The 25,210-nt window shown below is 39.2% G+C and overlaps 1 protein-coding gene across 1 annotated transcript; it reads left to right on the forward strand.

Moving 5' to 3' along the window:
• Positions 1–263: 263 nt before the first annotated feature.
• Positions 264–17,548, forward strand: LOC131164713 (uncharacterized). Its single transcript, XM_058122134.1, has 3 exons — positions 264–569; positions 1,265–2,328; positions 17,324–17,548. Exons 2-3 carry the CDS (start codon positions 1,266–1,268, stop codon positions 17,344–17,346), a joined length of 1,086 nt encoding a protein of 361 aa, XP_057978117.1. The 5' UTR covers positions 264–569; position 1,265; the 3' UTR covers positions 17,347–17,548.
• The last annotated feature ends 7,662 nt before the right edge of the window (positions 17,549–25,210 follow it).

A 25,210-nucleotide genomic window follows, 5' to 3' on the forward strand; every position in this document is an offset into this window, starting at 1 on the left:
AGAGTCCCGGGAGGGTTGAAAAATACTTTCTTTGCAGGGTGAAATGAAACCACTGTTATATGATACAGCACGATATCGTAGCTAGATGTACACGTGCAACCACACGTACTAAACGATGTGGGTACCAAGATGGTCGGCTAGCAGGGTGAAAACCATTGGCTGATATTGGGCCAATGGAGGCAGTCGGATCGTATGTAGGTACTCGACAGTGTCCTGCACGAACAGGGCATTGGACGAGTACCAGTGCACAACCCGAGCCACGGGGTAAAACTGGTTATAGGGATATTTTGCTGTTGGTCATCTGATAAATCATTAAATGGTCAAAAGACAGATGTGGGAATTTTGTAATATGAATAATGATATACCTGATGCATTACTGTATTGAAAATATTTGATTTATATTCCAGATGTTGAATGAAAATATGCATGTATGCAGTCACACACTGTTGTAACTCCTTCTTCCTTACTGAGAGGTGTCTCACCCTATCTTACAACCTTTGTTTTCAGGTCCATCCGTGCGTCGGTCCTAGTAGATAAAAGGACTAGGGAGGTTATTTTGGTTAGCTTACGTAAGCATCTAAATTTTTGTACTAAACTTGATGAAAGTCCTTTTTGGAGGTTGTAATATGACGATTACTCTAAGTCCGAATGTATGTAAATTATGGATGTATTAGTGAACTCTGGTATAAGGCTAGTAGTAATCCCAATGGATGTTTATGTTTTTCCGCGACATTTACATCATGATTATGTATGTTTTACACCCGTATGTCCCTGTTTAGGGCGGGTTGTTTCCATATCTTGAACAGGTATAGGTATTTGATGTATGTGAGTGACACCTGAGTTCGTGTAAAGGGCCGGGTCGTTACAGTTGGTATCAGAGCCCGTAGCCAGTCGGAAGTATGATTTGATTCATACTGCCTGGTTAGGGATATGTGCTAAACTTGCTAGTTGTTACAGTCTAGAATATACCAGAGTATAGGACATGGATATGACCTTGAGTTTTGTTTTGTATACCTGGAGATGAAAACAATTGGCAGACTTCTGTGTTTTTCTAGATCATTCGAAGGGTTCAGAAAATCATGGCAATCTATTGATGGTGTTGTTTCCAAGTGGAAGAGCAGAACTTGAGTTAGAATGATGATGTTAAATTAATGGAGTACCTCGATATTCAGGATGTGGATTTAAGGAACTGAGTCTATAGTATGATAGTGTTAGTTGATGCTTAGGCTATTACCTTCTAATGAATTCTCGTAAATGTTTTCAGGATGGAATCCAGGGATATCACTGCCAATATAGGTGGCAGTAGTAGTGAGGGTGCCGGCCCCGAGGCTGGTAACGACTCTACTAGTGTGTTACGTGAATTCGCACAGCAGCTTATGGCTGAGGTAGTGCGTACGAATAGAGGGCAGGATCGTCCTATGACTGAGTTGGGTTGCTCTATTGAGCAGTTCACCAGATTGAAGCCCTCTGCTTTTGTGGGCGGTACAGATCCAGTTCGTGCTGAGAATTGGATCCAGGAGATCGAGAAGATCTTAGGTGTGTTAAACTGCACTGAAAAGCAGAAAGTCACCTTCGCCACGTTCAAGTTGGCAGGGGAGGCTGAGAGATGGTGGGGGTCGGTAAAGCAGATGGAGGAGCACCGACCGATACCGATAGTGTTGACATGGGCCCGATTCAAAGAGCTCTTCTTTGAACGTTATTTTCCGGCCACAATGAGAAATGCGAAAATGGAGGAATTTATGAATTTGACGCAGGGTTCACTGACAGTGCAGCAGTACGCTGCCAAGTTCCAGGAGCTGTCTCGATTTGCTCCATTCGTGATTCCTGATGAAGCAAAGAAGGCTTGGAAGTTTCAGAGGGGTCTGAGGAGCGAGATCCGTAAGCAGACGGCGATTCTGCAGTTACAGGATTTTGCTACGTTGGTTGATAAAGCCACGGTAGCAGAGGAGTGTTTACTAGAGGATGCAGAGGTTCAGGTTACGAAGAAGAGGCCAGCGCCTCCTAATTATTCATCGGGGGCAGGACAGAGTAAATGGAAGAAAAATAGTAGTGGCACGTCCCAGAATGCCGCAAGTGTTCCACATTGCTCTTTATGTGGTAAGAAACACCAGGGGCAGTGTTGGTTGTCTACGGGAGCCTGTATGCGGTGTGGTAGACAAGGACATCAGATGAGAGACTGTCCGAGGCAGAGGAATGATGGAGTCACACAGAAGCAATACAGAGGGAATGCTCCGACACAGCGTGGTGGTCAGCAGGGGGGTACTGCCCAGGCTAGGGTATATTCTCTGACTCCTGGTGACGCTGAGAACGCTGGTGACGTGGTCACAGGTACTATTTATGTGTTTTTTCATGAAGCTATAGTACTTTTTGATTCTGGAGCTACGCATTCTTTTATTTCCCGTAATTTTGTTAAATTATGTGGTTTGGAGGTGCAACTGTTGGATTATGAATTGGTAGTGACTACGCCGTCTGGGTCTGCAGTCGGGTGTAGTAAGTTAGTCCATAACTTCCCTGTGGAAATTCAGGGAAGAATACTACCAGTTAACCTGGTGGTCTATGACATGCATGGTTTTGATATCATCCTTGGGATGGACTGGTTGTCGGCCAAGTTATGCTAGTATTGATTGCCGCAGGCGAGAGGTGTTGTTTAAACCACCAGGGGAGCAGGAATTCAAATTCCAGGGGTCGTGTGTGCGTTCTACACCACGAATTCTTTCAGCTTTGCAAGCTAGGAGGGCTACTCTTAGATGGCTGCCAAGGGTATCTGGCGTTTGTGAAAGATACGCCGGTTGAAAAAATAAGTTGGAAACAATTGCTGTAGTGTGCGAGTTCCCTGACGTGTTTCCAGAGGACTTGCCAGGGTTACCTCCAGATAGGGGAAGTGGAATTCGCGATAGAGCTAGTTCCAGGTACGGCGCCGATATCGAAAGCTCCGTACCGTAATGGCTCCAGCTGAATTGAAGAACTGAAGGAACAACTTCAGGAGCTCCTAGACAAGGGGTACATTCGTCCTAGTATTTCTCCTTGGGGAGCTCCCGTTTTGTTTGTTAAGAAGAAGGGATGGGTTCGATGAGGATGTGCATCGACTACAGAGAAACTGAACAAGGTGACGATAAAGAATAAATATCCGCTACCTCGAATCGATGATCTGTTTGAACCAGCTTCAAGGCATCGCAGATCTACTCTAAGATTGATCTACGATCTGGTATCACCAGCTGAAGGTGAAAGTGGAAGACATTCCTAAGACGGCCATTCGAACTCGGTATGGCCATTATGAATTTATGGTTATGCCTTTTGGTTTGACTAATGCACCTGCAGTGTTATGGATTTGATGGAAACAGGGTCTTTCACGAATATTTAGACCCGGTTCGTCGTGGTATTTATCGACGACATCCTAGTGTATTCTAGGAGCGCTGCAGAGCATGAGGGGCATTTGAGGCTTGTCTTGCAAATGCTTAGGAATAAGAAATTGTATGCTAAATTGAAGAAGTGTGAGTTCTGGCTAGAGCAGATTGCGTTTCTTTGGTCACGTCGTGTCCAAGGAAGGTGTATCTGTGGACCCGAGTAAGATTGAAGCAGTAAGTGAACTGTGCGAGGACCCGAAGAATGTTCAGGAAGTAGAAGCTTTTTAGGTCTTGCAGGTTACTACCGTCGTTTTGTAGAAGGGGTTCTCCAGTTTAGCAGGTCCTTTGACGCGACTTCACGAGGAAGAACGTGAGGGTACGTTTGGACTGAGGAATGTGAGTTGAGTTTCCAGGAGCTGAACGGCGACTGGTTACTGCTCCAATCCTGACCATTCCTTCAGGGATGGTGGATTCGTTATTTATAGTGACGCCTCTAGGAAGGGTCTTGGTTGTGTTCTAATGCAGCAGAGCAGAGTAAATTGCTTACGCTTCTCGGCATACTTAAAGAGTACGAGAAGAACTACCCGACACATGATATGGAATTAGCAGCGGTAGTATTTGCATTTAAAAATTTGGAGGCATTTACTTGTATGGTGAAAAGTGCGAGAATTTTACTGGACCATAAAAGTCTTAAATACTTTTTCACCCAGAAGGAGCTGAACATGAGACAACGCAGGTGGCGAGAGTTGATTAAAGACTACGACTGTGTTATTAGCTATCACCCAGGAAAGGCTAATGTGGTAGCTGATGCTCTGAGTCGGAAGTCTGTTGATGCGTCTGTTTCAGCGATTAGAGTTCTAGCACCAAATTTGTATGGACTTGGAAAGGTTGGGCTTGGCAGTGGTAGAAGAAAATCATCAGGGCTGTCCTTGCCAGCTTGGTGGTTGCAACCGACCTTCCAAGAGAGGATCCGTGTAGCGCAAAAAGAGGATCCAAAGTTAGTTGAGGTTATAGAAGGAGTTCGGAATGGTTTAAAGCCAGACTTCAGTATTTCTGGTGATGGGATACTGAGATTCCGCAGCAGGGGTTTGCGGTTCCGAATGATGCCGTGATAAACGGGTTATTCTAGAGGAGGCACACCGTTCGCTCTACACTGTACATCCTGGTAATACGAAAATGTACCGGGATTTGAGGGGAATCTTTCTGGTGGTCTAATATGAAAAGAGCAGATCGCCCAATTTGTAGAACAGTGCCTGACATGTCAGCAGATTAAAGCAGAACATCAGAAGCCGGCAGGACCACTTCAAAACCACTCGACGTCCCTGAGTGGAAGTGGGAACATGTCTCAATGGATTTTGTGACGGGTTTACCTGCGGCGATGCATGGGCAAGAATGCCATATGGGTTATAGTAGATCGGGTTGACGAAGACTGCCACACTTCATTCCAATCAGAGTCAGCTACTCTCTGAATAAGCTGGCGGAACTTTATGTGCAGGAGGTGATACGACTCCATGGTGTTCCTATATCTATTGTTTCAGATCGAGATCCGCGGTTTACATCTCGTTTTTGGAAAAAGTTTACAGGATGGCCTTGGGATCGCGATTGATGTTCAGTACGTCTTTTCACCCCCAACGGATGGACAGTCGGAGAGAACTATTCAACGTTAGAAATATGTTTGCGGGCTTGTATACTAGATTTTGGTAATATTTGGATACGATATCTACCGCTTGTTGAATTTGCATATAACAACAGTTGGGGTGTTGGACCTGTGGGTTGAGGCGAGCATAGAGAGATGGCACCTGTATGAGGCTTTTGTACAGGTCGTCGATCCCCGCAAAAAAACTTGCCCGTTTCCCCCCTACATCCTCACTCCCCTACTTCATTTTCCTATCCATCCGTTTTTTCTGAGTACTGTTGATCGGTAGGTGAGCAGGGCCAGATACTTATTGGGGGGGGTTGGGGTCCCTACACTATGATCCGTCGTTGGCAGACCTCTGCAAAGTGGTTGCATTGATCATGGAAAGATTATTAAATTACGCAGCTCAGAGTCGACAAAAAGGGAGTCCATGATGCTGATACTCGTCGGCGAGAGTTGGAATGTGAAATAGGCTTGATTGGCTTTAGTTTTGGGGGGTTGTTTGTCTAGTTCTTAGTGTGTGTTGGGGGGTTTTTGTGTGTAGTTTGAAGCGCTCCGATGAGGGGTGATGAATTCGGGAAGAAGGGGATGTGCGGTGTAGTCCTCGGTATGTTCCGGGGCCCTTTTTGAAATCCTTGAAAAGGATGGTTCGGTTGCTTATCGAGTGGCTTAAACCTCCAGCCATTATCCCCGAGTTCATGAGGTATTTCACGTGTCTTACTGAGAAAGTATATACCAGATCCATCACATGTTTCCTGGAGTGAGCGGACTCTAGAGATCAGTGGAACTTATCATATGAGGAGGTACATAACTGATTTAGTCGGAAAGTTCACAGTTTACGGACTAAGGGAAAAAATACCGCTAGTTGAATGTTTATTTATATGGGCGTAACCCATACAGTGGAGGAAGCTTTTCATGGAGGTTAGAGTTCAAGAAATACGGCCAGAGTTACCCGCAGTTATTTTTCCGGAAGGTAAGGTACTTATGTATAGTAGTATAGTGGTATGGTCTTCGCGAGAGTTTAAAAAGTGGTTTGTTGTAATCTTTCGCGAAGCATCCACATTGTAACCACGGTATTTCTCCTCCGCCATAAGCGAGGGTAGATAAAATAACTTCGCGCCGGAGCTGCTTTTGGGGTGGGGCCTGCCTACTTCTTCTTGTAGGTCTCTGACTTAAGTTAGAGAGTACGTTTGGTTATCATTGGTGAATTTTTCCGGGGACAAAATTTCTTATAAGAGGGGAGATTGTAGTAACCCGACCCCAAAAAAAAAAAAAAAAAAAAAAACAAAAAAAAACCAAAAAAAAAAGGGGATATTTTTTGGAAAAGATATTTATTGAGCTATTTATATATACTCATCTTGGAGGCGAATATTTATTTAGGATTACTTAGGGCTAAGTAAAGATTTAATTCTATACATTCTCTTATTCTTTTGTCTCCTCTCATTATTAATTCTTTTCCCTTAAGAAAAATTGATATTTTTATTAAACGTTCTTTATCTTCTACTAATGTCTTTAGGTCATTTATTTCTTGATCTTGTTACGTAAGTTCTTCTGAGTTTTGGATTAATTCTAGAGTTGATTTAACTACTTCTTTCTTCTACTTATTATACAGAATCCTTTTCTCTTCATTTTTTTAAATGATTCAAGTTGTTTCAGAAGTTCTTTATTGATCTTAAGGTTTTATAATTTCTTTTGAAAAAAATGTTTATGAATCTTTTATGTTAAAAGAAAATAATTAGCTGTAATTCTTTGTATGAGGCATTACTTATCACAGACTCATTATAAGATTCCTGCTAGATTCGGTGAAGAGTAGTAGAGTTTACTCTCATCGTTTGTCATTGGGAAGCATACGTTTGCCATCTCTGGTTCACTTGTTTTTTTAGCTTTTCTTTTTGTCCCCCCCCACTGGAGCTTGAGTCATCCCAAGTAGCTTTCAGAGCTTCCTTCTTTTTCTTCTTGGCTTTCTGAGCAAAGGGCATCTAGTTTGATATGTCCTAGTTTCTTTACACTGATAGCATATAGGAGTTCATTTAAGTTATTTCTTTTTACGGATTCTACCTTTTCAGTGTTTCTTTTGTTAAACTTCTTAGGAATTTTGATTCCTTCTATAAAACTTTCTAACCTCTTAGTGATGAATCTAATTCATCTGATCCAATAACTTGATTCATTTCTCTTCGCTTGAGCTGTGGCTGGACTTGAAGCTTTTAGTGACAATAGATTTCTAGATTGGCTCAGGATTTATTTCTTTTAGAGCCATTTCAAAGTAGAAGTGACCGGAGTTCATCTCAGGAGGTAGTCTTAAGGTCTTCCTTCGGGAAATTTGGTACCTTAGGTTCCCATATGAGGGAAGGCCTCTCAAAAACTTCTAATATTTCATAGGTGGTATATGTGTTACCAAGCCAACTTAGGAGTTAATTATGTGGGTGGACATTTGTGTAATACTTGATATGGATTCATCTCGATCTTGTTGAATGGCATTCATATTATAGTTAACATGTCTATTCTATGTCCCTTACATCAATGGTTCTCATATGTGACTTCTAATTTGTCCATATTTATTTTGCTGTTTACCAAACCATTACCCTATTAAATCATTAGAGTTAAGGCAACAAATAAGGCATTTATCGCACTGGTTTATTTGAAGCATCTTATAATATGAATCAATCATATCCTTTTTCTCTTTGAATATGTTTCCATATTATTTGGTGGGAACAAGGTCTCCATCTACAACTACTTCCCAAGCTTTCCAATCCATGTGTTGGAGTAGGGTAGATTTGCATTAATCTCTTTTTCCCAGAAGGTGTAATTGTGTCCCAAAAGATGGTGGACGAGTTGAGATTGGCCCTCTCAAAAGGAGGCTACTCCTATGTAGTCATTTAGGATCTTTTATAGTGGCTTGTTAAGAATCGCTATACGCGGCTCTGACGATACAATTGAAATGGATAGCTTCCAGAGGGGGGTGAATGGTATTTTAAAATTATTTTAATTTTGATTCTAATATTCAATCAACACAAAAATTAAATATGAAAAAAATCAATCCACAATCATCAAAAAACTCAATCACATTGTAAAAAATGCAGAATTGTAAAGCCTGGTGTTTGTTCAAAAATCAAAGTCTTCCTTATGTTTAGCTTTTAAACAAACTTTTAGAGTAATAAGTTTCGGGTGATCAACCCACCGTAGCCCTTCGGGTTCCACAAATCAATGCTGATCAAACCAAAAAAACAAATTTCCTCCGAGTCTATTTAACAAATAAATACGCAGAATTAATCATTAAAAGCATATACGCAGAGTAAAGTCTTTGATGAAAAAAAAAAAAATAAAGAGTAAGGAAGAGAGCGAGAAAGGACACAAGAATTTTATGAGGTTCGGCTTATGACTTTTATTATTATTTGTATTTTTTTTTGTAAAATTTTAACCAGGCCCACGTCTTGCATGTGGCAAACCAACCAAAGGATTCACTAGTTTAGTTTCCGTAGACGGGTGAACAATACCTGTAGTACACGACCCCAAAAAAAAAAAAAAAAAAAAAAAAAAAAAAAAAAAAAAAAAAAAAAAAAAAAAACGGGATATTTGGAAAAAGCGTTATTTGTGGAGATATTTATATATACAATATCTTGGAAGGCGATATTGGGGGGAGATAGGAGAATTATTTAGATTAATTAAGGGCTAAGTAAGAGTTATTCTATAAATTTCTTATCTCTTTCATTCATTCATTCTCTCATCTACTATCTCTATCTCTATCTCTCTCCTTCTCCTAACAAGGATTGATTCGAGAAATTCTCTTATTCTCTTTCATCTATCTCTATCTCCTTTTCGCCTCTCCTACATTTTCTCCTCTCTCTCTTAAGCTCCTCGCCGTTGTCATCATTTCCAAAAAACGGAGGTTACTGCGGGGATCAGCAGAGAAACTCTCACCACTTTAGGGATCGATCGTCGTTTCGGAGAAGTTCGGGTTTCCCAAGAATCGAGGTAGGAATCTGATCCTAATTTTGATTGGAGATTTGGATCGCAATAGAAAACAAGTTAAGGTTAGTTTGTGGTTTTAGGGTTTCGGGATCTTGAGTTGCGTTTTGGACCGTTTTCGTAGAAGTTTATTTGAATAAGGTAAGGGGAACTTGATTACAACAGTATTTTGGAAAACTTAACCGCTTAAAAAAAACTAGTTATTTATTAGTATGATTTAATGCTTATTTGTTTTGAAATTTACCGAGTAGAAATGACGGGGTTGACGATTTACGATTTTTGGTAAAAAAAGAGGATTTCGACCTATGATCTCCAAAATTTACAAACATCTTATGTATTTAACTATAGTAGGAGAGGCTCGATTCCTTATTTATTTGAGTTAAACTATGTAATTGAATTTCTACAATTTGCGGGTTTTTGTATTAAACTTGTGGATATATGGTGAAAGGAAATTGAATGTTATTTTTCTATACGACACTATAAATATGGAAGAAGATTTCCAATTGTTATACTGATAATGTGATAAACAGAGGCTGGTGATAACGAGCAGCATCAGTAAACAAAGCGGGGTTAAACCAGGTGGAAAGACGCCGGTTGAACCCGGCTGGAATTATTTTACTTTGATATAGTTGTAGGGGAGAAAAATCATATTTGTATAAATTGAATTATGATACACAGGGAACCCACAGCCTTGAGAGTCCCGGGGGGTTTGAAAAAATACTTTCTTTGAGGGGAATGAAATGAAACCATGTTATATGATACAGCACGATATCGAGCTAGTGTACCACGTGCAACCAAACGTAACTAAAACGATGTGGGTACCAAGATGGTCGGATGCGGGTGTGTGAAAACCATTGGCTGATATGGGGCCAATGGAGGCAGTCGGATCGATGTAGGTTAATAGACAGTGAGTGTCTGCCGAACCGGGCATGGACGAGTTACAGGCACAAACCGAGCCACGGGTGTAAAAATGGTTATAGGGATATTTGCGGGGTATCGATTTAAATCATTAAATGGTCAAAACAGACGATGTGGGAATTTTGTAATATGAATAATGATTATACCTGAGGCATTAACCTGTATTGAAAGATTTGATTTATATTCCAGATGTTGAATGAAAAAAATGAATGTGTATGCGGTCACACATGTTGTAACCCTTAGTTCCTTACTGAGAGGTGTCTCAACCCTATCTTACACCTTTGTTTTCCGTCCATCGTTTGCGTCGGGCCTAGTAGAGAAAAGGACTAGGAGTTATTTTGGTTTAGCTTACGTAAGCATCTAAAGTTTGTACGAAACTTGATAAAGCCTTTTTGGGAGGTTGTTAATATGACGATTATCTAAGTCCGAATGTATGTAAAATATGGGAGTATTAGTGATACTCTGGTTTTATTAAGGCTAGTAGTAATCCCATGGATGTTTATGTTGCCGCGCATTTACATCATGATATGTTATGTTTTACACCCAGTAGTCCCTTGTTTAGGGGCGGTTGTTTCCATATCTTGAACAGGTATAGGTAGTTGATGTAGGTGAGTGACACCTGAGTTCGTGTAAAGGGCCGGGTCGTTACAGGTTGGTATCAGAGCCCGGCCAGTCGGAAGAGTATGATTTGATCATACTGCCTGGTTATGGAATGTGCTAAAACTTGCTAGTTTGTTTACAGTCTAGAAATACCAGAGTTATAGGGACATGGGATTAGGCCTTGAGTTTGTTTTGTATACCTGGAGAGAAAACAATTGGCAGACTTCTGTTTTTTTAGATTCAGTCGAAGGGTTCAGAAACATCATGGCCATCTATTGATGGTGTTGTTCAAGTGGAAGGCAGGAACTGAGTGTTAGAATGATGATGTTAAAGTAATGGAGTTACCTCGAATTAAGGATGGATGTTAAGGAACTGAGTCTATAGTATGATAGTGTTGTTGATGCTTAGGCTATACCTTCTAATGAATTCTCGTAAATGTTTCAGGATGGAATCCAGGGATATCAATCCCAATACGTTAGGGTGGCAGTAGTAGTGAGGTTGCCGGCCCGAGGTGGTAGAACTCTACTAGTGTGTTAAGTGAATTCGCACAGAGCAAACGCGTATGGGGGCATGAGGTTAGTGCTGTAACGAATAGAGGCAGATCGTCCTATGACTGAGTTGGGGTGGCTCTATTGAGCAGTTCCACCAGATTTGAAGCCCTCTGCTTTTGGGGCGGTACAGATGCAGTTCGTGATGAGATTGGATCCAGGAGACGATGAAGCTCTAGGGTGTTAAGCACTGAAAGCAGAAAGTCACCTTCGCCACGTTCAAGTTGGCAGGGGAGGCTGAGAGCTGGTGGGGGTCGGTCAAAGAAGATGGAGGACACGGACCGATACCGATAGTGTTGACATGGGCCCGATTCAAAAAGAGATCTTCTTTGAACGTTATTTTCCGGCCACAATGAGAAAATGAGAAAATGAGGAATTTATGGAATTTGACGCAGGGTTCACTGACAGATGCAGCAGCTACGTGCAAGTGCCGGCAGCAGCTTCCGATTTGCTCCATGGCTTCCTGATGAAGCAAAAGAAGGTTGGAAGTTTCAGAGGGTCTGAGGAGCGAGTCCGTAAGCAGCGGGGGGCGATCTGCGTTAACAGGATTTGGATACGTTGGTTGATAAAGCCACGGTAGCAGAGGAGTGTTTACTAGAGGATGCAGAGTTCAGGTTCGAAGAAGAAGAGGCCAGCGCCGCCTAAGTAGTAATAGGGGGGCAGGGACAGAAGTAATGGAAGAAAAAATAGTAAGAAAAATAGTGTGCGCACGTCCCAGAATGCCGCAGTGTTACACCATTGCTCTTATGTGGTAAGAAAAACACCAGGGGCAGTGTTGGTTGTCTACGGGAGCCGTCTTGCGGCTTGTGGGTTGTGGTAGAACAAGTACATCCAGATGAGGACTGTCCGAGGCAGAGAGGAATGATGGAGTCACACAGAAGCAATTAACGAGGGAATGCTCCGACACAGCGTTGGTGGTCAGCAGGGGGGGGGGTACTGCCCAGGCTAGGGTGGTATATTCTCTGACTCCTGGTGACGCTGAGAAACGTGGTGACGTGGTCCAGGTACTATTTATGTGTTTTTTCATGAAGCTATAGTATTTTTGATTCTGGAGCTAAGAATTCTTTTATTCCGAGTTAATTTTGTTAAATTATGTGGTTTGGTTTGGAGGTGCAATGCAACGTGGATTATGATTGGTAGTGACTACGCCGTATGGTTCTGCAGTCGGGTAGTTGTAGTAAGTTAGTCCAAAACTCCTGTGGAAATTAGGGAAGAATACTACCAGAACCTGGTGGTTATGACATGCATGGTTTTGATCTAATCATGGTATGGACTGGTTGTCGGCCAGTTATGCTAGTATGATGGCCGCAAGGCGGAGGGGTGCGGTTAAACCAAAGGGGAGAGGAATTCAAATTCCAGGGGTAGTGTGGCGTTCTACAACCACGAATTCTTTCAGTCCTTGCCAAGCTAGGAGGCTACTCTTAGATGGCTGCCAAGGGTATCTGGCGTGTTTGTGAAAGATACGCCGGTTTGAAAAAAATAAGTGGAAACAATTGCGGTAGTGTGAGAGTTACCATGAAGTGTTTCCAGAGGACTTGCCAGGCGTGGTGACCTCCGATAGGGAAGTGGAATCGCGGATTAGAAGCTTAGTCAGGTACGGCGCCGATATCCGAAAAGTCCTACCGTATGGCTCCAGCTGAATTGAAAGAACATGAAGGAACAACTTCAGGAGCTCCTAGACAAGGGGTACATTCGTCCTAGTATTTCTCCTTGGGGAGCTCCCGTTTTGTTTGTTAAGAAGAAGGATGGGTCGATGAGGATGTGCATCGACTACAGAGAACTGAACAAGGTGACGATAAAGAATAAATATCCGCTACCTCGAATCGATGATCTGTTTGACCAGCTTCAAGGCACGCAGATCTACTCTAAGATTGATCTACGATCTGGGTATCACCAGCTGAAGGTGAAAGTGGAAGACATTCCTAAGACGGCATTTCGAACTCGGTATGGCCATTATGAATTTATGGTTATGCCTTTTGGTTTGACTAATGCACCTGCAGTGTTTATGGATTTGATGAACAGGGTCTTTCACGAATATTTAGACCGGTTCGTCGTGGTATTTATCGACGACATCCTAGTGTATTCTAGGAGCGCTGCAGAGCATGAGGGGCATTTGAGGCTTGTCTTGCAAATGCTTAGGAATAAGAAATTGTATGCTAAATTGAAGAAGTGTGAGTTCTGGCTAGAGCAGATTGCGTTTCTTGGTCACGTCGTGTCCAAGGAAGGTGTATCTGTGGACCCGAGTAAGATTGAAGCAGTAGTGAACTGGGCGAGACCGAAGAATGTTCAGGAAGTAAGAAGCTTTTTAGGTCTTGCAGGTTACTACCGTCGTTTTGTAGAAGGGTTCTCCAGTTTAGCAGGTCCTTTGACGCGACTCACGAGGAAGAACGTGAGGTACGTTTGGACTGAGGAATGTGAGTTGAGTTTCCAGGAGCTGAAACGGCGACTGGTTACTGCTCCAATCCTGACCATTCCTTCAGGGGATGGTGGATTCGTTATTTATAGTGACGCCTCTAGGAAGGGTCTTGGTTGTGTTCTAATGCAGCAGAGCAGAGTAATTGCTTACGCTTCTCGGCAACTTAAAGAGTACGAGAAGAACTACCCGACACATGATATGGAATTAGCAGCGGTAGTATTTGCATTAAAAATTTGGAGGCATTACTTGTATGGTGAAAAGTGCGAGATTTTTACTGACCATAAAAGTCTTAAATACTTTTTCACCCAGAAGGAGCTGAACATGAGACAACGCAGGTGGCTAGAGTTGATTAAAGACTACGACTGTGTTATTAGCTATCACCCAGGAAAGGCTAATGTGGTAGCTGATGCTCTGAGTCGGAAGTCTGTTGATGCGTCTGTTTCAGCGATTAGAGTTCAGCACCAAATTTGTATGGACTTGGAAAGGTTGGGCTTGGAAGTGGTAGAAGAAAATCATCAGGCTGTCCTTGCCAGCTTGGTGGTGCAACCGACCTTACAAGAGAGGATCCGTGTAGCGCAAAAAGAGGATCCAAAGTTAGTTGAGGTTATAGAAGGAGTTCGGAATGGTTTAAAGCCAGACTTCAGTATTTCTGGTGATGGGATACTGAGATTCCGCAGCAGGGTTTGCGTTCCGAATGATGCCGTGATTAAACGGGTTATTCTAGAGGAGGCACACCGTTCGCTCTACACTGTACATCCTGGTAATACGAAAATGTACCGGGATTTGAGGGAATCTTTCTGGTGGTCTAATATGAAAAGAGAGATCGCCCAATTTGTAGAACAGTGCCTGACATGTCAGCAGATTAAAGCAGAACATCAGAAGCCGGCAGGACCACTTCAACCACTCGACGTCCCTGAGTGGAAGTGGGAACATGTCTCAATGGATTTTGTGACGGGTTTACCTGCGGCGATGCATGGGCAGAATGCCATATGGGTTATAGTAGATCGGTTGACGAAGACTGCACACTTCATTCCAATCAGAGTCAGCTACTCTCTGAATAAGCTGGCGGAACTTTATGTGCAGGAGGTGATACGACTCCATGGTGTTCCTATATCTATTGTTTCAGATCGAGATCCGCGGTTTACATCTCGTTTTTGGAAAAGTTTACAGGATGCCTTGGGATCGCGATTGATGTTCAGTACGTCTTTTCACCCACAAACGGATGGACAGTCGGAGAGAACTATTCAAACGTTAGAAGATATGTTGCGGGCTTGTATACTAGATTTTGGTAATATTTGGATACGATATCTACCGCTTGTTGAATTTGCATATAACAACAGTTACCAGGCGAGCATAGAGATGGCACCTTATGAGGCTTTGTACGGTCGTCGGTGTCGATCTCCGTTGTACTGGGATCAGGTAGGTGAGCGGCAGATACTAGGTCCAGAACTGATTCAGCAGACCTCTGCAAAGGTTGCATTGATCAGGGAAAGAATTAAAGCAGCTCAGAGTCGACAAAAGAGTTATGCTGATACTCGTCGGCGAGAGTTGGAATTTGAAATAGGAGATATGGTATTCTTGAGAATCGCTCCGATGAAAGGGGTGATGAGATTCGGGAAGAAGGGGAAGCTAAGTCCTCGGTATGTCGGGCCTTTTGAAATCCTTGAAAGGATAGGTTCGGTTGCTTATCGAGTGGCTTTACCTCCAGCATTATCCCGAGTTCATGATGTATTTCACGTGTCTGTACTGAGAAAGTATATACCAGATCCATCACATGTACTGAGTTACGAACCTCTAGAGATCAGTGAGACTTTATCATATGAGGAGGTACCAGTACTGATATTAGGTCGGAAAGTTCAGCAGTTACGGACTAGGGAAATACCGCTAGTGAATGTATTATGGCGTAACCATACAGTGGAGGAAGCTTCATGGGAGTTAGAGTCAGAAATACGCCAGAAGTACCCGCAGTTATTTTCGGAAGGTATGTAATTATGTATAGTAGTATAGGTGGTATGGTCTTCGGGAGAGTTTTGTGTGTGTAATCTTCCGAAGCATCACATTGTAACCACGGTATTCCTCCGCCATAAGCGAGGGTAGATAATAACTTCGCGCCGGAGCTGCTTTGAGGGTGGCTGCCGACTCTTCTGTAGGTCTCTGACGTAAGGTAGAGTACGTTTGGTATCAGTTGGTGAATTTCGGGGACAAAATTCTTATAAGGAGGGGAGATTGTAGTAACCCGACCCAAAAAAAAAAAAAAAAAAAAAAAAAGGATATTTTGGAAAAGATATTTTGAGATATTTATATATAAATATCTTGGAGGAGATATTTATTTAGATTACTTAAGGGCTAAGTAAAGATTTATTCTATAAATTCTCTTATTCTCTTTCATTCTCTCATTCTCTCATTCTCTCTCTCTCTCTCTCTCTCTCTCTCTCTCTCTCTCACAAGGATTTATTCTATAAATTCTCTTATTCTCTTTCATTCTCTCTCTCTCTCTCTCTCTCTCTCTCTCTCTCTCTCTCTCTCTCTCTCTCATTTTCTCTCTCTCTCTCTCTAAGATCCTTCGCCGTTCGTCATCCATTTCCAAAAACGGAGGGTACTGCGTGGATCAGAAGAGAAAACTCTACACTTTTAGTGGATCGGATCGTCGTTTCGGAGAGTTTCGGGTTTTCCCAAGAATCGAGGTAGGAATCTGATCCTAATTTTGATTGGATATTTGGATAGCAGTAGAAAACATAGTAAGGTTATGTTCTGTGGTTTTAGGTTTTCGGGATCTTGAGTTGTCGTTTTGGACCGTTTTCGTACGAAGTTTCATTTTGAATATAAGGTAAGGGGAACTTGATTACAACAGCTATTTTGGAAAACTAAACCGCTAAAAAACTAGTTTATGTTATTATGTATGATTTAAATGCTTATTTGTGAAATTCTACCGAGTAGAAATGCCGGTTTGACGATTTTACGATTTTTGGTAAAAACGAGGATTTCGACCTATGATCTCCAAAATTTTACAAACATCTTTATTTGTATTTATACTATAGTAGGAGAGGCTCGATTCCTTTATTTATTTAGTTAAACTATGTATATTGAATTTCTATCATTTAGCGGGTTTTTGTATTAAACTTGTGTGATATATGTTGAAATGGAAATGAATGTATTTTCTATACTACTAATATAGAATATGGGAATGAAATTCCAATTTGTTATACTGATAATGTGATAAACAGAGGCTGGTGATACACCGAGCCGCATCAGTAAACAAAGAGGGGTAAACCAGGTGGAAAGACGCCGGTTTGAACCCGCTGGAATTATTTCTATACTATTGATATAGTTTATGGGAGATAAAATCATATTTGTATAAATTGAATTTATGATACACAGAACCACAGCTTGAGAGTCCCGGGAGGGTTGAAAAATACTTTCTTTGCAGGGTGAAATGAAACCACTGTTATATGATACAGCACGATATCGTAGCTAGATGTACACGTGCAACCACACGTACTAAACGATGTGGGTACCAAGATGGTCGGCTAGCAGGGTGAAACCATTGGCTGATATTGGGCCAATGGAGGCAGTCGGATCGTATGTAGGTACTCGACAGTGTCTGCACGAACAGGGCATTGGACGAGTACCAGTGCACAACCCGAGCCACGGGGTAAAACTGGTTATAGGGATATTTTGCTGTTGGTCATCTGATAAATCATTAAATGGTCAAAAGACAGATGTGGGAATTTTGTAATATGAATAATGATATACCTGATGCATTACTGTATTGAAAATATTTGATTTATATTCCAGATGTTGAATGAAAATATGCATGTATGCAGTCACACACTGTTGTAACTCCTTCTTCCTTACTGAGAGGTGTCTCACCCTATCTTACAACCTTTGTTTTCAGGTCCATCCGTGCGTCGGTCCTAGTAGATAAAAGGACTAGGGAGGTTATTTTGGTTAGCTTACGTAAGCATCTAAATTTTTGTACTAAACTTGATGAAAGTCCTTTTTGGAGGTTGTAATATGACGATTACTCTAAGTCCGAATGTATGTAAATTATGGATGTATTAGTGAACTCTGGTATAAGGCTAGTAGTAATCCCAATGGATGTTTATGTTTTTCCGCGACATTTACATCATGATTATGTATGTTTTACACCCGTATGTCCCTGTTTAGGGCGGGTTGTTTCCATATCTTGAACAGGTATAGGTATTTGATGTATGTGAGTGACACCTGAGTTCGTGTAAAGGGCCGGGTCGTTACAATACCGATTACAAAACACTCCTTCCGTTAGGGTAGAGCCTGCCTCTTCAAACAATATTCCCTTGTTTGGTCCAATGATTCTATAGCCCTGAATCATCTATGAATAAGAATCAAGATAAAGACATTTTGTGTACAAGAAAACACTCTCACAATAGAGTAGGTTAGTACAACAATCAGCACAATAATACTTCAAAGTAATTCAAATATAAAAGAATTTGAAGCTCAATACTTAGTATGAATCACCAAATAACTTTCAAAAGATGAAAGATTCTGACTTTGAAAGCTTTGCTTCGAAGTATAAATTAGTAGCAAATCATTAGTTTGAGAGTTTGAGAGCCTTTGAGAACTTTGAATGCTTGAAGATTGCTTGGTGTCACAAACCTTTAAAGATTGGGGCTATTTATAGATGTTTAGAAGCAATTTCTTACCCCCAAAGTTTCCTTAAAATAGTTTCCAAGTATTTTAAAATAATTATATCCAAAAACCTTATTTAAAAAATCTTCCTATTAAGATTTTTTAAACCAATGTTCGAGTGGCAGTCGCCTACAACGACTTGGCAGTCGCCTGTCACAGAACAAACTCACAACACAAAATACTGGCAGTCGCCTACCAGAACCAAGGCAGTTGCTTATCTTGTTCACGCAGGCGCCTAACAGGTTTAGGCAGTCGCCTGTCTTGCTACTGACTTGTTGAAAAACCCTTTACTTAATTTGGCAGTCACCTGCTATATCATGACAGTCGCCTGGCCCTTCATTATTTCAAAATATTTTCTTTTTCAAAAACCCTTTCTTTTCATTGATTTATAAAAATATTCTTTAGATTATATATAAAAAATATATTTCTGAATTTCTAAGAGCTTCAAACCAATTTATATCTAAAATTAACTTGAAGTACTTACATTTAGAATATCTGAAAAAAAATGATCATTTGTTCTTCAATCTTGTTCTTCCATCATCTTTGTGCTTTCAATCTTTTCTTTGAGCTTTCACTAGTATATCTTTAATTCTCATGCTCTTTAAGATCTCTTTGTAATCCATAGGCTTCCTTATGCTTTTGAACTTTGTCTCTTCCTTTAAGCTTTGCCTTAAGCTTTGTCTTTCTCCTGAAAAACTTTCACTTGAACCATATTAAACACATCATTTATTTGTAATCATCAAAATAAGAATTGTAAGCCTTATTAGGCCAACACACACCTAATCTAACCTTTTATCTTATCATTCTCAATTTATTTCTAACCCCAGTCCTACATTCTAGGAACATAACCTGACAATAGTTTACTATGATTTTCCTGAAATCGTCACCCTAGGAAAAACATAGAAACCACCATGAAATTTCTGCTTCTAGACTGTAGAACAAAACCTTAAATCATTCTCCTATACTCTGGTATCGTTTTCACTGCACTCTAGAGTCTATAGAACCTAGCAATCTAGGCTCTGATACCAAACTGTGACGACCTGCTTATTCTCATATATTTTTTTTCATAATAGTAAAAATTGATATAATAAACCCGGCAGATCATAATCAACCTGAGCCCATGGGTACCAGGGATACATCAGAAATACAGTACGGAAGTCTAAGTAACAAGAAACATAAAATTATATACATCCATAATATCATTCAACACAATACCAGAGTTACTATATTCATCATATACATCCCAAAACAGTCAAAAACTAGTCCTAGGGTCGTCGCCCAAAATCCATCTGACCCTATCAAAACACTTACCCTTCAAAAAGGGCAGACCAGCTATATCTATCTCAGCAGAGCTTTATCCGCTCTCCTATCAGGGGCTCCTGAAATATTCATATAATTCGGGGTAAGACACCTCTCAGTAAGAGAAAATAAACTAATACTAGTGTGTGACAACATGAGTTTTTCCGTGTTATACATAGATCATACATAAACATATTTGGTAAACTATCTGTAACATATCTGGGAAAACATTTATAACCATCACATGGTAGAACATACAGGATTTCTACAACATATTTCATCTCATATATCAATAATACGAAAATACCCTGGAAGGTTAACCGGCTGGTGTCATGTATTACCCCCACATGACTGGGTTGTGTGGCCTAAAGGCAGGACCTAACAATGGCTGGCGAACCACTGCCAAGTCAAAAGTACAGTCTCTAAGTACGATAAGTCTGCCAGACCTGGTCTGTACACCAGGGGCTCCAACACTTCAATAACCCACATCAACTATCCATCCTCATGCTGCCTCGTACGACAACAATAACACAATATCATGATGATCATGAACACATAGCTATGGTACAGTGCAAGTGCAAACCTAAACCAAGCCAACCAGGTTCTGATAACATATAATATATTTCAAATTGTGACACATTACTATTTCATAATAATAATTTTCAATTCAATAACATCATATCACATTTCATAAATAACGTGAAAATCATCGGTCTGAACACCGGCATTTCATATTTTATCAATCACGGCCCATATGCCGTGTCACATATCAATAAGGAGCTCGGCCCGTACACCGGCATATCATGTAAATACATTCTCGGACCATATGCCGGTATATCATATTAAAAACTCTATATCATTTAGTATTTTCGCAGAAAACAATAATTCATCATATATTCTACTCATGCCACGCAAAATGGGTATTATGTATATTCAGAACATATCGTCATTTACAACAGTATTTCCCAACATATATATATATATTCCTGAAATCTAATGCTATAAGATTATACATATATTTTCATAAAACAACTAGTTTAGTTTATCCCCTTACCTGATTCCTAGAAAAAACCCTTAAAACAATCAATCCAACACCTGTGGGTTCCTCGTTCAATGCCCTGAAAACAACATCTCCCAAAACTAAACTTCAATATTTCTTCGTATATAACATTTCCTATAATTATGGTAAAACCAAATTCCAAATAAAAAGTCTTACCTTGAATCTGGAATGAATTTCAAGCTCGTTCCACTGACTATCCACTCCAGCAAACATGCAGAGAACTTCCCCAAGAGTGTCGTGGTGGCCTCGGTTCGTCGATCCGGCGAAGAACGGACCCAAAAATTAAGAGTGAAGGATGGGAAACCAAAGAGGAGAAAGAAAAGGGTTTCTACGCATGAAATTTCGGCCAAAAATGAAGATTTGACCTATTTATACACTAGCCTTCGTCGACAAACCACGTCACCTCGTCGACGAGGTCAAGAAGGCAATTCATCGACGAACTCTCCCCTCGTCGACGAAATTCAGAATCACCAAAACATCCTCTTGGTATTTTCTCGTCAACGAGACACGTCCCCGTCGACGAGCCCCCCATGTGATCTCGTCGATGAATCTCCTATGTTCGTTGACGAGACACAGTTTCATTATTCTTTTTAATTCCTTTTTCCTTCCTTTTTTCATTATTTAAACATTATAATTCTTTGGGTCACTACAACACAGACCTCCCTTGAAATTTTAAAAATTTCACAAATTAATTTATCTTAATATTTTTTTTTTAGGATATTAAATTATATCTCTAAAAAGACTTATTTTTTACCAGTATAAAGAAAAATCTATCTTTTGGTAAATTGTAAGAGAGTTGTGTGCATGCAAATTTTAAAACATCTTCCATGAGATTTTTAATGTAAGTTTGTAATTTTGTTTTATTTTTATTTTTTTTTTGGATAAATTTCAAGGGAGGTAAGTATCATTCATCCTAAAATTAAATAAATAAATAAATAAATTCAAATTTATATAAATAAATGACATAGTTGCGGTGAACATCATAAACGTAGTGCAAATTAATTGCAGCCAAGCATAGCAATAATAATAATAATAATAGCCCCTAGGGCTTGGTTCATGTGGCAGTTCGGATACTGGGATTTCCTCTCACGAGGTCAGCCAATGCGTGCATCCCGGGTTCGATTCTGGCCCTGAGCCCCTAAATTTACCTCCTCGTGGTGGGGTGGGGCCGCCATCACGGGGCGTGGGATTAGTCACGACCGGTGCGAACTGTAAAACGAACGTTGACGGGCGTGGATACCCAGCGAAATTCAAAAATAATAATAATAATAATAATAATAATAATAATAAAATGAAGAAAAGAAATTACTTAGAATAGCTTATTCCGGGTGAGTGGAGGTAAGTCGTGGGAGCCAAACGGGGGTTTAAATGATTACGTGTGGAGGGACGCAAGCACTAACAGGAATCACGTGGGATTGGGAAGAAAAGACGAGCCGAAAATTTTCTTTAGGCATTCTTTTTGTTTTGTTTTTTAAAAATAAATAAAGAAATAAAAAGGGAAAAATTACCCAGGGAGGAAAAGCCAGAATGTGAGCCGGAGATTGGTAGAAGAGTGACGCATTGTCAACTCTCCCATTTGGCTCGGCTGACACCAGCGGGTGCGCAATATTTCATTTCGACGCTCTCATTGCTGGGTAAAGGGTAAAAACTAAATCCCCGGAAGTAAGAAGTCATGGCTGCTGCATTTCTCAACAGTAACCTGTCTCCCTTTAAATAAATTTTAAAAAAAAAAAAAAAAACCCTAATCCGCGATACATAAAATTTTAATTAACAAGTTTCTGAACAATATATAAATTATTTTCATTAATTACAAGTATTTATAATCTGTTAAAATTTAATATGGGTGACCAAAATGGTACTCTTACAAATTTTTTTGTAATGTAATTGTATGGAGAAATTAAGAAAACTCTTTACTATTATTATTATTATTATTATTATTATTATTATTAGAAGAAGAAGATGCAGAAAATAATATATATGTATGTATGAAAGAAAAATAAAAAGGGGATTGCTGGGGGCACGGCTGCTGACATGGCAGATGACAAGGCATGGGGAGAGAGAGAAAGAGAGAGGTGCATGCACGGGGCTCGTCAAAGCATAGGGGGGGCTAGCCACAGGGGATCGTAGAGAAGAGAAGACTATGCTTTCTGGGTTCTAATCTTTTCTTCGTGACATGCACGCCCCTCTCTCTCTCTCTCTCTCTCTCTAGAGATCGAGTGTATAAAAAGGACGGGTTGTGCTGGACTTTCATTCCCATTCCACCTTGCGCGGTCTTCCTCGTCATTCAGGTATCTCCCCCGACCCAAACCCTAATCTCTCTCCCACGCATGCTCATTTCATTTATTTATTTATTCTTTTATATCACATCTCTCTCTCTCTCTCTCTCTCTCTCTCTCTCTCAGTTAAATGCATTGGGCAGTCTAGCAGAAGCACTGGGTCATCTTCCGCAGAGAACATTTCTTCCCTGAAGCTGTAAAGGTACGAAAAAAATAAAAAATCTCTTCTATTAGCTTCAGTGCTCTGTTTTTCTTTTTATAATTAACTAGATCATCTATCTTGTTCTTCACGGTTTCATTCTTGTATGCCATTTATATGCATGCTTGAATATATTTAATTATTATCGTTCCAGATTAATAAACAAGCATAATCTTCATGAATAATTAATTACTGACTACTAGCTTGCTATGAGTTTTATTTGCTTTCGTTTATTAGTTTAACTTATAATTAAGATTACAAGTTTAATTAATCTGCTTTCATTTGTTAATATTCTTTTTTCTAAATTATACTGAAAGAAAAACCCTCTGCATGTGGTCATGATCAAATCTCTCCATATTATTTATAATATGCTCTGTTATTCGTCTAATTGCTCAAAATAAGATGCCTATTCATATAAATACTTGTTTTAATTCTTGTATTTCCTGGTTAATTGATTGCTTTAATTAAATCGTTTTCAATTTTTTTTTAAAAAAAACAAATCATGCAGATGCCAAGAAGGAGGAAGGCCGTTGATCAGGCAGTGGTGTTATCGGATGGACCGTCCACGTCACCATCCTCATCCGACGAAGCAGGGCCCTCCACGTCAACTCGTCTCCACTGCCAGAGCAGCTACTTCTTGTTTAGGTGGCACCCATACCCACAGTCCATACACACATATTTATATATACTGCTGTTAATTAATTAATTAATTAATTAATTGGGCTCAGACTACATTGTTAATGCTTTCAATTTTTAGGTTAATTATTATTAATTGTCTTTGAGAATCATCATTCGTATGTGGGTTTCACCCTATTACTTTTTTGCCTATTTATCTCGATTTCTAAGCGCAATTAGGTTTTACGAATAAATAGTTGTGAGCATTAATTAAGACTTAGTATATATTAATCAACGACCACTAATACTATTGTCAAATTTATTTTCTATGTTAAACTTGATCTCTCGCAACCATGAATTATGATAATTTTATTTCATTTTTTAACTTGCAAAAAATTAATTTGTTAGAAATAATTAATAAGAATGAAAAAGGGTAAATAAAAATAGTCTTATTTTTCCGCAATCAATAATTTATCTAAGCATCAACAATCTCTAGAATGAAACACTTGTATTTTTATTAGTTAAAAACATTAAATATTAGAGCATTGTTTGGAGACCATTCAACTAAATAACTTTTTATGAAAGAACTCACATGAAAAAATTTTATAAAATTTTACAATCAATTTTTTAAAAAAAATTTTCTTATTCTTATTAAGTAAAACATGTGAATAAAGTAAAAAGTGTGACCAAAAGCAAACCCGCGATGACAATATTATAAAAGTTATTACAAGCTTTTTTAGTTTCATTTGTTAACGAAAGTTGTCTGACAATGGTTGTAATTTATTTTTCATATGTTATTTTTGTTTGTTGTTAATTTGTAACGCAGAAAGAAAATACGAGCTCTCTATTAATTAATTATGATCAATATAATTTAATTCAATAAAAAATATTAATTAGTATATATTAATAAATCTAGAAATTATTTTGTAGAGTTTGCCGATAATTATTTTATAGAATTTTCATCAATTGCTATTTTAATAAAGGATAAAAATGAATATGTGTTCGAGGAGGTTTTTAATTTAACTCAGTTTTGGAAAGATTACAAAACAGGTTAAATCACAGAAATTAAAAATATATATAACAAAAGAAAAAATTACTTAAATAATTATAAACTCAATCGTTAGCACTACAAGAACAAATATACTTTTTTTTTTTAATGAATTTTCTTGTTTATGAAATTTCTATTAAAAAAATTAAGGATCTTTTTATTTAAATTTTTTCAAAATTTTTTGTTAGAAAATATTTACAAAACAATTTAATCTGTAAAATTAAATTCCAAAAATTAAATTATTTCAGTTGCCACTAATTATAGTCAAAAAAACACAAAAAAAAAATAATAATAAAAGAATAAAACTAGAATTGTATACAATGAGAACAAAAAAAGTGAAAACACAATGAACAAAAATAATGCTAACTATAGCTCTATAAGCTTTCAAATGAACCAATTCTTTAGTAAAGCATTGTCTCTTGAAGAAAATGTGTATGTTTTGATTTTCATAGTCTATTTTTTAATTAAAATAAAATTTTCAACACAAGTTAAAGTCCGGTGACTTACCCGAGAATGTTAACTTAAAACTTTTATATGAATTAATCTTTTAAAAAATTGAATAAAGTTTTATTAATTTAGATATTTATTTACGAATGCAACAGTAGCGAGTATGTGGA

Source organism: Malania oleifera, chromosome 1 (genome assembly GCF_029873635.1).
Source record: "Malania oleifera isolate guangnan ecotype guangnan chromosome 1, ASM2987363v1, whole genome shotgun sequence".
Taxonomy (NCBI): Eukaryota; Viridiplantae; Streptophyta; class Magnoliopsida; order Santalales; family Ximeniaceae; genus Malania; species Malania oleifera.

What these genes read in the sequence shown, in the direction of transcription:
- LOC131164713 (XM_058122134.1), top strand. Translation starts at nt 1,266, where the DNA reads ATGGAATCCAGGGATATCACTGCCAATATAGGTGGCAGTAGTAGTGAG. An exon ending in CGCTGGTGACGTGGTCACAG is followed by an intron (nt 2,329 to 17,323) that starts GTACTATTTATG and finishes CTTTGTTTTCAG; the next exon opens with GTCCATCCGTGCGTCGGTCC.